General features: G+C 33.9%; 1 protein-coding gene across 1 annotated transcript in view; it reads left to right on the top strand.

The window, feature by feature from the left end:
- Positions 1-13,324, top strand: part of SEC24B (SEC24 homolog B, COPII coat complex component) — an 85,626-nt gene that overhangs the window by 52,573 nt on the left and 19,729 nt on the right. Inside the window, 8 exon segments of the mRNA XM_074274729.1 lie at positions 1,170-1,357; positions 4,479-4,581; positions 7,310-7,436; positions 8,232-8,341; positions 10,057-10,169; positions 11,259-11,377; positions 11,727-11,782; positions 12,301-12,507. Of these exon segments, the coding sequence (XP_074130830.1) occupies positions 1,170-1,357; positions 4,479-4,581; positions 7,310-7,436; positions 8,232-8,341; positions 10,057-10,169; positions 11,259-11,377; positions 11,727-11,782; positions 12,301-12,507 (1,023 nt within the window).

The following is a 13,324-nucleotide window of genomic DNA, read 5'->3' as shown; positions in this document are numbered from 1 at the left end:
TTTTCTTTAATTGCTTCCAGAAGTAAAAATGAAAGTGAATAAATTGTATGTCATTGCACTTCTCATTGACCCTAATATTTTCAAACTAGAAAGAGAGCAGGTTTGGAGAAGTTAGGTTAAAGGAACAGTTGGACGGATTTCTATTTTAGACAAAAAGTGAGGGTGTTTTGCTGGATAACAAGTGAAAAAGTCTTTGGTTCTATTAGCCCAGGGGACATTGTATCTGTTACCAACCCTATGAACTAACTACTAGATTCTCTATTTTCTATCTTCTAAACGTGTCAGAGATTTAGATGACAAAGGCTCTTTACCTGGCTTTATTTATTCATTTGCTTGCTTGCTTATTTATTTATTTATTTATTATGGTGCTTCAAAACCATGTCCAAAATGATAACTCTCACGTAGGTGTAACTTGCTAGTGTGTTTTACTAATTATATTAGTCATTCTAAAAGAACTTCAATAATTATCTTAGTTTTTATAAAAGCCTGAATTTCCAAAAAATGTTTTTCTTACTATGATAAATTGTTTAATTTCAAACTTTATAACAAAAATTGAAATGCCTTTAAATATTAAGACTTGCTATGAAACCTAGTTAAAGATTATAAGATTTTTAGTGAATTTTTCTTAATGTTTTTTGTTCTTCCATTGTTTAAATTTCTCCCACCCTCATCCTCATCTTCCAGAGAGCCATCCCATAAAAATGAATTTTTTTTAAAGAAAATTTTAAAAGATTTTTTAAATTAGCAGAACCAATCAATCATATCCTCCCCCTAATCTAGAAATATATGCAACATTCCATATCTGTGTACCAGTTATCCCTTCAATAGAGTGAGGTGAAGTATTTTCTAATATCTTTACTTTTGGGATAATTATAAAGTCTTGATTCCTTGTTGATGATCATTAATTAGATATAACCCTTCTAATAAGTAAAAATCCACTCTTGAGCATATTAATCAATGTTTGTTTTTTAACTTTTGAAATGGAAGAAAAATCTGGGTAGACAAATCAGTATGGGGCTGTTTACGCAATATAAGATTTAAATTTTCTGCATCTTTTATAAATACAGACTAACAAAATTGAGATCACATTTGAAACAATGGTTTCCTTTGGTGGTGGTAGTGTTGTTGTTGTTTTTTTTTTTTTTTTAAATAATGCTCTTATTTTTCAGCAGTATCCTGGTATGAATCAGTTGTCATCTAGTCTAAGCGGATTAAGTCTTCAACATTCTTCTCAGCAACCAGAAAGTCTAAGACCAGTAAACCTCACTCAAGATAGGAATATTCTGCCTGTGACTCCTGTTCTGGCCCCTGTGCCTAATTTGAATTCAGACCTTAAAAAATTAAATTGTAATCCTGAGTATGTATATGTTTTGTAATCTTTTTAATGTTTGATTGTTTGATATAAGATTTGTTTGATATTGACATTGAAAGTAGTAAAAAATGGAATGGGATTTGTTGTTTTGGAGATAGTACTAAGAAAGGGTTTTCACTTTAAATTAGCAAGGAAATTAGGAGTGGGAAACACAAAATTTATTCCCGAACCATTATATTTTCAAATTTCTGTACAAGTAGATCATATTTTTTCATTTGGGGGATGATTTTTTATTATATTCAGAGATAGTTTTCTGCCACTTTCTTGAACATATTCTAAGTCCTGGTGAGGAAACTTGACCTGATACCCTAATAAGTTAATAATAATTTCTTTTTTTCCTTTTCATCCCTTTTTTTCCCCCAATGGAAAGAGCACAGGACTTGAAGTCAGCAGACTTGGCTCTAATACTTGGTAGCTGTGTGACTATGGGAAGTCACTTAAGCTCCCTGAGCCTGTTTCCTTGTCTATAAAATGGGAATGATAATACTTGCACTACCTACTTCCCAGGGCTGTTGCGGAGAAAGCGCTTTGTAAACCTTAAAGCACTATATAAATGTGAGTTGTTATAATCAGTAGTTATAATAAAACAATAATTTTATAATCAGTTTCCTCTCTACTTTTAATATTTTGTGCCCCCTTTTCAGACTTTACTTAGCTTAGATATGTTTATTCCTTTAGTAGATTTTTATGTAAGCCCAAGGAGAAGTTTAGGCAAAGGGTTTGCCCATTGGTACTCTTATGTCCATCAGAGGATCAGGAGACAAACAATTGTTTGGACACCATCTTGAATCTTAATTTCAATTTCCTTTCTGCTGCATTCTTTTAGTTAAGGACCTAACCAGCCTTTATCTGGCCTGCTACTAAAACTTCCTTGCATCTCCTACTTAAAATAGTAATAATAATAGCTAACTTTATATAGCGCTGTACAAAGTGCTTTCACATAAAGCCTTCTCTTATTTAAGTCTCACAACATTGAGGAAATTGAGGCTCAAAAATGCTACGACTTGCCCAAGATCACACAGCTAATAAGTTATAGAGCCAAGACTCAAACCTAGGTCTCTGACTCTTAAATCAGTTCCTTTTAATGTACCATGTTATTAATCAGGCTTGGTACCTATCTATTTAGGATCTCCTAAATAGAATATCCTCTATGCCTTCCAGCTTTCCTGTCTCTTTCCAGCTTGTCCTGCCCTTCTATTCTCTAGGTGTCTTTCAGGAGGGTTCTTTTTATTCCTGAAACTCATGCCTTTGTTATATTTCCCAGTGACCTAGTGAACTTTATTAATTTACAGGGGTTTTTTGTTTTTTTGTTTTTGTTTTTGACTTCTACACTAGTAGCTGCCATTTTTTTCCTAAGAACTAATTGCTTTTAGCTCACCTCCTCTTTTTCCTAATTTGATTCACAGCTTTATTTCTTCATTCTTAAACGAGCTTCCTTCTTATCTTTCATAAGGTCTTAGTCATAAGTGAAGTAGAGTTGATTTCTAAAGTAGAGCTGCTTTTCATGCCTTTCATAGAGCTTAATCCAAGGAATTTTGTGACACTCATGTCAGTTCAAACTCCTAACTCTGAGGTAAGGGGGTCTATCAGCCTGTGACTCCCAGTACACCCAAGGCTTATAGATTCTTCCTCCTGAAAAAGCAGCAAAGCCCAAATGTCTAGGTATCTATTAACTTCAAAATCAGAGGTTTTAAGACATCTTAAACAACTTCTTAATTCAAGACCCTACCTTCCCCCTACTCCCAGGTCTGCTGTTTAATTTCCCTGTCCCCCCCATGAACCCATAATATTCTTTGGAATGTCACTCTTCCATATTCTATCTCCAGATCTAGTCCTGTCACTACCCTCTTCCTTTGTTCTCCTGGAGAATTAATTTATGACTTGGAACATGACCTTTTGGTCAAGAAAGTGCATACTAGTCAGCCTAAGCAAAACCATCTCCAACCTCTAGATTACATTTGAATGTACCCCACCAGAGTTAATTTTTCCCTTTTGGGAACTGAACCAGGCTGCTAAGTTTTCAGCAGGATTGGACCTTTTCAAAATTTTGAAGTGAATGAAATTTGACCTCTCATCTCTCTTTTCTAAGAATTTTTGGGGCATCCTGTATAAAACACTTGGGACTAGAATGGACCTTAGAATTTGTTGCTGATTTATATTCTTATTGTGTAAATATTCTTCATAGTAGTTGATCATTGTACATGGGAAAAGGGGGTGGGTAGGGATGTTGCAGAACTGCCAAAAATCTGAGATATCTTATTTTTGCCCAGCTGCAAAAAACTTTATCTGTTATCTGCCACGATATATTGTAGTTATTTGGCATCTTATCAGTACTATGCAAAGTCAGATAATTTTTGACCTTCTATCTTTGTTGATTTTGTTCATGATGCAATTTTCGAACCATTGTAGCCCACCCCCCCCCAAAAAAAAAAGTGCTAACAGAAAATGAAAGAAAATTTTTCTGTCTGAGAGATAAATCTTATGGAAAATTAGCTGGAAATTGCTGAACTTTAGCTTTTAACATGTGCAGTAGAAGGAATTATGTTAAGGAAGTAATATGGGCCTGGGATGTTATTCTTAGCTAAATTTGTGGCTCATTTTATTAAATATTTAATTCTGACCTTCTAGTAAGGGAACTTTAAGTATTGTCACATTTTTTTTATCAGTATGAATATTTAGTGACTCAAACTCGGAACAGATTTGAAGCCTAGGGAATTTTCTATTAGTGCTAAATGTTTTGGTAATACCATTCATTCATCCTTTGATGAGACAACCTTATTCTGATTTATATGAGAGAGAAAGCTATATGTATAAGGAGTCACATGTAAGTTTTATCCACAGTGACATGAGGGAGTAGAATTAGGATAGCCAGCCCTCAATGACAAGATAGGAACAAGGGATGGTTCTTAATACAGTAATTTCTTTCATAAGAGCTTCTGAGACCTCTTTTTAGAATTTTGTATTTTAAGTGATCAAGAAATAGTAGTTCCCTATAATCTGCTAAAATGTTCTTAACTACTATAATTATTTACAACTTAGTTCTTACCTGCTTTGATATATTTTAGCCTGATAGCTAACTGTGATATCCTTTTCATTTGCTTTTCAGTTCATTTCGGTGTACTCTGACAAATATTCCACAGACTCAGGCTTTATTGAATAAAGCTAAACTTCCTTTAGGGTTGTTGTTGCATCCCTTCAGAGATCTCACGGTAAAGTGTTGTTTTTATAAATTGTTCTTGCTAGAGAAATGGATGGTTACATTTTGTACATCAGCTGGATATTTTTGTAAAATATTTTACTTTCTTCCCTGTTTTTGTTATTCTTAACTTGTAAGAGAAAATACCTTAGTTTGTTAGAATTCGGTTCAGCAAATGTTACTATCTACTATGTGCAATAAAATGATGCAGAGACCTAATTATAGTGGGATATGATATGCAAATAATTATTACACAGAATCATGTCTGGTACAATCAGAAAAGAGCTTTTAAATAAATTGCTGTGTAAGTTCTAGGACAGGAAATGGAAAGATCAAAGGACAGTTTGGGAAAAAGGTCAGGACTGGAACTATATCTCTAAATTTATAATTTTGTGATATATTTATTGAACACCTGCATATGTAAAGAATTATGGTAGATTCTGATTAGTAATGGCTTATATTTATAGAGATCTTTAAACAATATATATTGTTTAGTAGAAAGACTAGAGGTCTGGAATCCAAGGACCTGTGTCATTTAGCAAGTCACTTAGCCTCAGTTTTTTGCTCTGTAAGAATGAGATGATTAATTAGGTAGCAGCTGGGGGTACCTTTCTGTTTTAGATCTGTGATTGATTAACTATCTTGTTTGATCTTCACACAATAACCCGTGAAATATGGGTTTCCTCATCAATGTTGTGAACCACATCATAAGAGATGAGAAAACTGTGGTTTGTAGTTAATACAGCTTTGCTCTAGATCTTAATACTAGTAAATTATATGGCCCAGGACATGAATCCATATACTCTCTACTCCAGACCCAGAGGTCTCTAATTCCACTGAATCCTTAAGGTAAATTCAGATAGTCCCTGCCCTAAGAAAACATAAGAAACAGTTAAGAGGAAGAGGGAAGGAACAGAATTTAACATATACAAATAACTAAAATGAAACCACAGTATGAGAATCCTAAAACTAAACACAAAATCTTTTAAGAGTTGATAGGAGACAGAGAAAGTAATTATGAGAATAATAATAGATAACATATATCATTTATGCTCACTTATCACTTTACAGTTATCTCATTGGTCCTCACAATAATCCTGGGACATAGATGCTATAATTATCCCCATTTTATAAATGAGGAAATTGAGAGTGACTTGCTCAGGGTCTTGTCACTAGCAAGATTTACCTAACTAAAGATGGATTTGAGAGAAAGATTTGTGTGTATGTATATATTCACATTAATATTACAGAAGTTGCTTGTTTTTGTAAGAATGAACCATAGATTCCTTAGCTATCAATCATATCAAATCATCTCTGGAATATAAAGGGAGGAAAAACCAAAAAGCTCAGTAGGAATGTAAGGAGGGCAAAAGATTAAATGAAAACTATTCTCTTTAAGCAGAGTATTCGAATTTGTAAATATTTAAAATTCACTGCTCCATTATTTTTTTTTTTATTCTACTTCTCTTACGTATAAAAGTTATTATGCCTAAGTTGGGTTTGCCACTATGTTTTAGACATCAGTACACTAAATGAAATTCACTTTGGACCTCAGTTTTGTTTTTCCTAGTACTGCTTACTGCTCTTCAGTTTTACTCCTGAAAGAATCAGATTCCATTTCTTTTTCTTTTCTTTCTTTTTTCTTAGGTAACTATTTCACATATACAAAGGAGCCTCAAAAGATATAGGAAATAGGATAGGGCAATTTTTTTTAAACATAATTTTTAATATTCATATTATTAATAGGACTCGCTTGTAAGGTGGTAGAGTGGAAGCTCAGCCTAGATGGTCACTAGAGTTTCATCAAGTCAATTCAAAGACAAAATGTAGCGTAGCTTTTTTAAAGAGAAGATCATTAATAAGTGGAGAATGACCACCTCAGGTGTATTTTATAAGGATTAAAGAAAGTAGGAATATTTGTCCCAACAAGAAAAAATTACTTGATTATATGTGGTAACTTTTTGAAGGGCTATTATGTGGAAAAGGCACGAGATTTGCCTTGGGCTCTAAAGGGATGAACTAGAAGCCATAGGTAAAAGCTGAAAAGAGATACATCAAAGGCCTATTTCTTAAAAGAATGAGAAACTGCCCCCAGACAGAATGAGATGCTGGTAGCAGTGGGCTGCTTTTTAGGCAAGGTCTTGAAGGAGAGGCTATATGACCATTTGGGTCAGCTGAGTTGTTAGAGATTGGACTAAATAGTGTCTGAAGTCCCTTCAAATTCTGAGATTCTGTGTTTCTGGTTTATTTTGAGACCTGAGCTTATAAACTAAATCTTAAGTTAACCATGAACATAAGTAGAGATGTTTATGTCTCTCTTATACCCAAGGAAACTAAAAAAAAAAAAAATACAACCTGTAGGCATTATCATTTAATGAAGACAAAAAAGTACTACCTTTACACTGAGCTTTATGTGTACATCAGGATTATGTACAGAGCCAATGAGCTCTGACTTATAGTATACCCTTGGCCAGTCATGCCACTTATCAGCCAATTTCTACTCTTTGTTGTGATGCCAATTTATTTTAGTGATGTTGCCCAGTTGTTTGTAAAAGGAAACGCAGCTACATAGCTGCTTATTTTGCTCAAGACACTGTAAGGTATTATTGGAATAGGCTATTTCATGCCATTCACATAAAGCACTTATGGGTTCTAATCTTTGTATTAAGCAGATCAATAAGAAATATTTAATATTTCTGTGGAATAATGTGTGCTACAACTTCTTCATTTTGTTTTCCTAGCAATTACCAGTGATAACATCAAGCACCATTGTGAGGTGCCGGTCATGCAGGACATACATCAACCCATTTGTGTCTTTCATTGATCAGAGGAGATGGAAATGCAATCTATGCTACAGAGTTAATGATGGTGAGTTGTTGGAGATAGGCCTTGGTGTTTAATTTTAAACAACTGTGTCATAAAGTGATTTCTATGAAATTCTATGAAAGGAAGCACATAGGCTAAGAATATCCTCATTTTGGGACAGCTGAAAGGTACAGTGAAAAGAGCACCAGCCCTGAAGTCATGATGACCCGAGTTCAAATCTGGGCTCAGACACTTAACACTTTCTAGCTGTGTGACCCTGGGCAAGTCACTTAACCTCAATTGCCTCAGCCAAAAACAAAAAGAATACCCTCATTTTGCTCCCAACCTAAGGACCATAAGATTCAGAGCAAGACCTCACATGTAAATGGAGGACAAGCAAAAAAGTATTCACAAAGTGGGCAGAGAAAGATATCCAAGTAAAGTCTTATATCTTAAGTTATATTTATGCATGGCAGAGGACAGCTAAGATCTAGAGAGTGTCATAGAAATCAAATTATGTATCATTGTTCTTTAGGCTATTTCATAGGAATCCGTGTTTTCAAGTGTGTTTGTATGTCTTTCTCTCATAGCAGTTGTGTAGTTTGATGGATAGAATGCTAATAGTTTGAGAAGGAGCACTCTGGCCCTATTCTGCCCATGGGTTATTTTTTTAAAGGGAGGTAATTTTCATAATTCAGTGATTATTAACCTTTTTGGAATCCTCAAATAATAAACATAATAAGATTGAAAGTGGCAGTTATTAAAATTTCTGTGGTATGACTATTTAGTTGTGAGTATAAAAGCCATGTGTTTTATCTGTCAGTGATGATTTGCATTGGATTCCCAATTATTGTCTAGTTCCTGAGGAATTTATGTATAATCCCCTTACCCGTTCCTATGGAGAGCCTCACAAACGGCCTGAGGTTCAGAATTCAACTGTGGAATTCATTGCTTCTTCAGACTACATGGTAACTATTAAGTATTTTGTCATAATTATCTTTTTAGTTCTGAATTCTGTAAATCTTCATCCATGTTTTGAAACTTTCACAGAATTTGTTTTTAGGATTTGGGGGTTCATTTTGTATGTTTGTTTTTATTTAAGATTTGAAAGTTGGCCAATTAAAAAAAATGGATTTTTTTTAAAGTCAATTTGTAATATAAACATTTCTTAATCATATCAAACAATAATATAGCTACTATCATATAAACTACCGTGTAAAGTTTATAAAGCATTTTCTATAACCTCATTCAGACCTTTGAACCTAGATGAAGTGTAGGTATGTCATCCCCATTTTTGTCACATAGTGATGAAGTTTAAGTTGGGTTAATTAAAAAATCCAAATCTCTTTCCACCAGCACTAACTGTTGTTGCTTTTTGGTTGTATGGCCATTGTATTAACTTATGTCTGCTGTTGCCATAACAGACTAACCCAGAGGAAATCTTTCTGTCCTCCCCAAGCAACCGTTTTAGTTTTTTGAAATTAAAAATCCAAATAAAGCCCTGTCTTAAGTTATATTTACTCATGACAAAAGACAACTAAGATCCAGAGTCAAATTATGTGTCATTGTTCCTTAGGCAATTTCATAGGAACCCATGTTTTCAAGTGTGTTTCTGTATGTCTTTCTCTTATAGCAGCTGTGTAGTTTGGAAAATTGTACCATATTTCTGGTTCAACAAATATCCATCTGCATTATTATTGGCTCCACCCAGCCCTTATTTTCTTTTCATTCAGTCACCAAACTTTTGGCATTCCCCCTTTCTTCATTTTTTTCTCCTTCACAATCACATCTTTTGGGAGACCTCTTCTCACTGAGGCAGTCTTTTTTCTCTTATCTACTAAAATCTTTAATTCAGAGTCTTTACCATTAGCTTTTGCTATGTCTAGCCAATTCAAGAATTTATATCTGGACACAGTGCCATATGTGAGATTGTATACTGTGTAGCTTAATAATCTGGGCTACTTCCTTTCCCTGGCTATCTCTTGTTTTTCATATCTATTTTTGTTGATAGCCACTTAAAATTGCAAGATCCTTCCTCAGGTACAACAGTCTCTTCTCCACTCTCTTCTACAGTTCTTCTTTCACTCTAATGAGGCATACCATCTCATTTTTCTTGTTTCCTACTCCCAGCTCTGCTTTCTTCATGATATCCTGTTCTAATGCTGTCTTACAATTTTTCTACCATTCTGGGTTCTGAATCTTATCACCAACATATCCTATTGAAGGTGAGAGGAAGTTGGTTGTACTTGTTCCTTTTCACATATTTACCTCTTTTAAAGACCTGCCAGAGATTTTGCCCCCCCCCCCCCCCATGATATTGATCTGGAGAATACAGTTGAAGAAACCACCAAGTGGCCATTAGACATAGAAGACTAGAGATGGAAATTGAGGCTTCTCAGACTTGTCTCTTCACCTCCATCTATGTTGACACAGCATTTCATAAGTAGGAAAGATCTGGCCAGGTTTGTTATATTAGGACTTCTTGAATAGCAGGCTCTTTCCCACATATCGATTCAATTTAGTGGAGAGAAAAGAAAACAGAACAGTATTGCTTTGTCATTTCAGTAAGTTTAGTATTTTTGTTAGGTTTTTTTTGATTTGTTTGTTTCACGGTCTTTTTACTAAGATGTGAAAGAGTGAATTATGGCTACAAAATAAATTGCATTATTTCTTTTCCCTCCAGCTTCGTCCTCCTCAGCCTGCAGTATATTTATTTGTTTTAGACGTATCTCATAATGCAGTGGAAGCGGGGTATTTGACAATTGTCTGCCAGTCGCTATTGGAAAATCTAGACAAGTAAGGATGTTTAGAATTATTCGCTTTATATGTTTGAGCTAGACTCAGTTTTAGTATTATTACTGGAGAATGTTCTAAGTTAGCTTTCATTTTGTTATATGTTAATATTGAGTTGTAGCTGACTCTTTGGAACCCTGTAGATTTCTGTCCATGGGGTTTCTTGACAAGAGTACTGGAATGGTTTGCCATTTCTTTCTCCAGTGGTAAAAAGGTTAAATAACATACCCAAGGCTGAATATATGTAAAAGGCTGAATTTGAACTCAGGTCATCCTGACTTCAGGCCTAGCATTCTTATTTATCTGTACCAGTAGCAATAATAGTCACTGCCCAGTGTGTTGCAGATTATCTTTCTGCTTGGTTTGAGTTGTAAATTAAACCCTGATATCTGATTAATTATTTGGTAGCAACAGTCCTTTATTAACCATATCAAATAAATTAATTTGTAGGTAAATTTTAATTCTGCTAATATTTGGCTTTGTTTATATGGAAAAGAAAGTTAATACACTTAGAGAATTTGAGAGTTAAAAAGAGCTATAGCAGCTATCTAATTCAACCCATATATAAAAAGAAGCCCCACTATAAAGTATTTAAGGATATCCAGCCTCTGATGGAAGGCAGCCTTTGCATTATCGATGTTAATTAGAAATAATTTAAGTCATCCAGCAAAGGAGAGAATTGAAAAAGGGATGGCCTTCTCCCTCTGAATGTCTGGAACATATATTATAGGTTCAAACAAAGAAACAAGAAAACTGTGGCTAATTGACCAGTACAAAGAATTTTCAAATGGATTGTTTGAAATATATAGTAGGAGAAAACTCTTCATCTTTAGATCTGCCTGGGATTTGGTCAGAACAACCTAGGAAAAGTGTTTTATCTTTCTTACTGCATTGAATATTAGATTTTATTGCTTTTCTCACATGAACAGTTTGTGATGGTTTCAATAAGGATTATTTTGTTTTTCTTCAATTGTTTTAGTAAAAGAAAACACACAACCAACTCCAAATTAACCTATGTAATTGTTGTTTTATCATTTTAAAAACCTGTGATACCAAACACTTAGTATTGAAAGTTATTTCCTTTGTCTTTAGACTGCCTGGAGATTCAAGAACAAGAATTGGGTTCATAACCTTTGACAGCACAGTTCATTTCTATAATTTACAAGAAGGATTATCACAGCCTCAGATGTTGATTGTCTCAGACATAGATGGTAAATACATAACAAGAAATAATATAGTCTTAAACTGGTACAGAATTGTGAGATAAAATGTGCTTATACTTAAATCAATTGAGAGTGAATAGTAACACATTGTAGAAATAAAATTACTAGGCACATATGCCTGATATGTAAGTTTTTAATTTAATGTTTTCTAGGGAAAAACTTTAATTTTTTTTTTATTCTTTTGTGCTATTATAATTAGTTGTTACATTTAAGATAGATTGTATCTACAGATACATCCCTATTGTGTGTGACATAATTTAACCAATTCTCAGCTTTTTCTTTTATTATAATTCTTTGTGCCTTGATTTATTTATTAGAATGTCTGTTTTACCCACAGATATCTTCTTACCTACACCTGATAGTTTACTTGTAAATCTACATGAAAGCAAAGAGGTAAGTGACTTTTTTTCTTATAACATTACTATGATTTCAATTATTTAAAAGTTAAATATTTAGTGCTTAGTTTCTTTGTATGAAAGCTATTTGTATTTATTTTTAATAGTTTTTATTTACCAGATATATGCATGGGTGATTTTACAATATTGACAGTTGCCAAACCTTTTGTTCTAATTTTTCCCCTCCTTCCCTCCCTTTCCCCTCCCAAGATGACAGATTGACCAATACATGTTAAATATGTTAAAGTATAAGTTAAATACAATATATGTATACATGTCCAAACAGTTGTTTTGCTGTAAGCTATTTGTATTTAAATGTATTTTTCTGGAAATAATATATTGAAAGCAGCCACATTTCATCACTGTATTAGGTTTTAGAAGGACTTCATATTTCAGTTACATATAGTCTTGAACCTAAAAAGAAGTGAACTGAATTTTAACACAAATGCTCCAGAATGCTTTAAATAAGTAACTTCCTTTCCTTTTTAGTAACTATTTGTAATCTTTGTTTTCCAGCTGATAAAAGACTTATTGAATGCTTTACCAAATATGTTCACCTATACAAGAGAAACCCATAGTGCTCTTGGTCCTGCACTTCAGGCTGCCTTTAAATTAATGTCTCCAACAGGTGGCCGTGTGTCTGTATTCCAGACACAGTTACCTTCCTTGGGTGCAGGACTCCTGCAGTCCAGAGAAGATCCTAATCAGAGATCCAGTACAAAGGTATCTTAAATTTTATTTTGATGTTGCATTCAACAGAATGCTTTTTATTCCCTGTCCTTTTGTCATAGGATCCCACTTTTTTTTGTGTGTACTAGAATTATTAGTTAATATTCAAACATTTAAAAAATCTTTGTGAAAATGTTTTTTTCAGTTAATATAATGAGACTTTTATATATATATTAAATATATATATATATGTGTGTGTGTGTATGTATATATATTTTTTATTTATTTTTTTTTGGGTGGGGGGGGAGGCTGGGGTTAAGTGACTTGCCCAGGGTCACACAGCTAGGAAGTGTTAAGTGTCTGAGATCAGATTTGAACTCGGGTCCTCCTGAATTCAAGGCTAGTGCTCTAACCACTGCGCCACCTAGCTGCCCCCAACTTTTATAAATTCTAATTAACTGAATGTTGAGGGGTGGGTATCAGTCATAAGAATCAAATTAAAGGTCCATTCTTTGCTTTTATCACTATAAATTTAGTATCCCTTAACAGGAAAAAGAAAATCATTGCCAGGAATCTCTCTTCATCATTAAATGCCTGCTATATATTACCCTTCATTAGGTCCTAGGATAACAAAGATGAAAATGAAACTGTCCTTGCTTTCTTAGATTACATCCTCTTTAGTAAGAGACAGACAGACAGATAGACACAGATACAGGATTTGCAAACGAAGTCAGTATGAAATAGTTTAGACAACAAGAAAACTAGCAGTGATGGGGATTAGGAAAGATTTTATGGAGGTGTGGTTAATCTGTAAAAAGTTTTTTGCTCCTGCAGATTTTTCCCCCATTATGCACTTTTTTTTCCTTTTCTT

This window comes from Sminthopsis crassicaudata, chromosome 6 (assembly GCF_048593235.1).
Source record: "Sminthopsis crassicaudata isolate SCR6 chromosome 6, ASM4859323v1, whole genome shotgun sequence".
In the NCBI taxonomy this organism is placed as follows: Eukaryota; Metazoa; Chordata; class Mammalia; order Dasyuromorphia; family Dasyuridae; genus Sminthopsis; species Sminthopsis crassicaudata.
The sequence above is the reverse complement of the archived record's forward strand: the minus strand, read 5'-3'. Positions and strand labels throughout refer to the sequence as shown.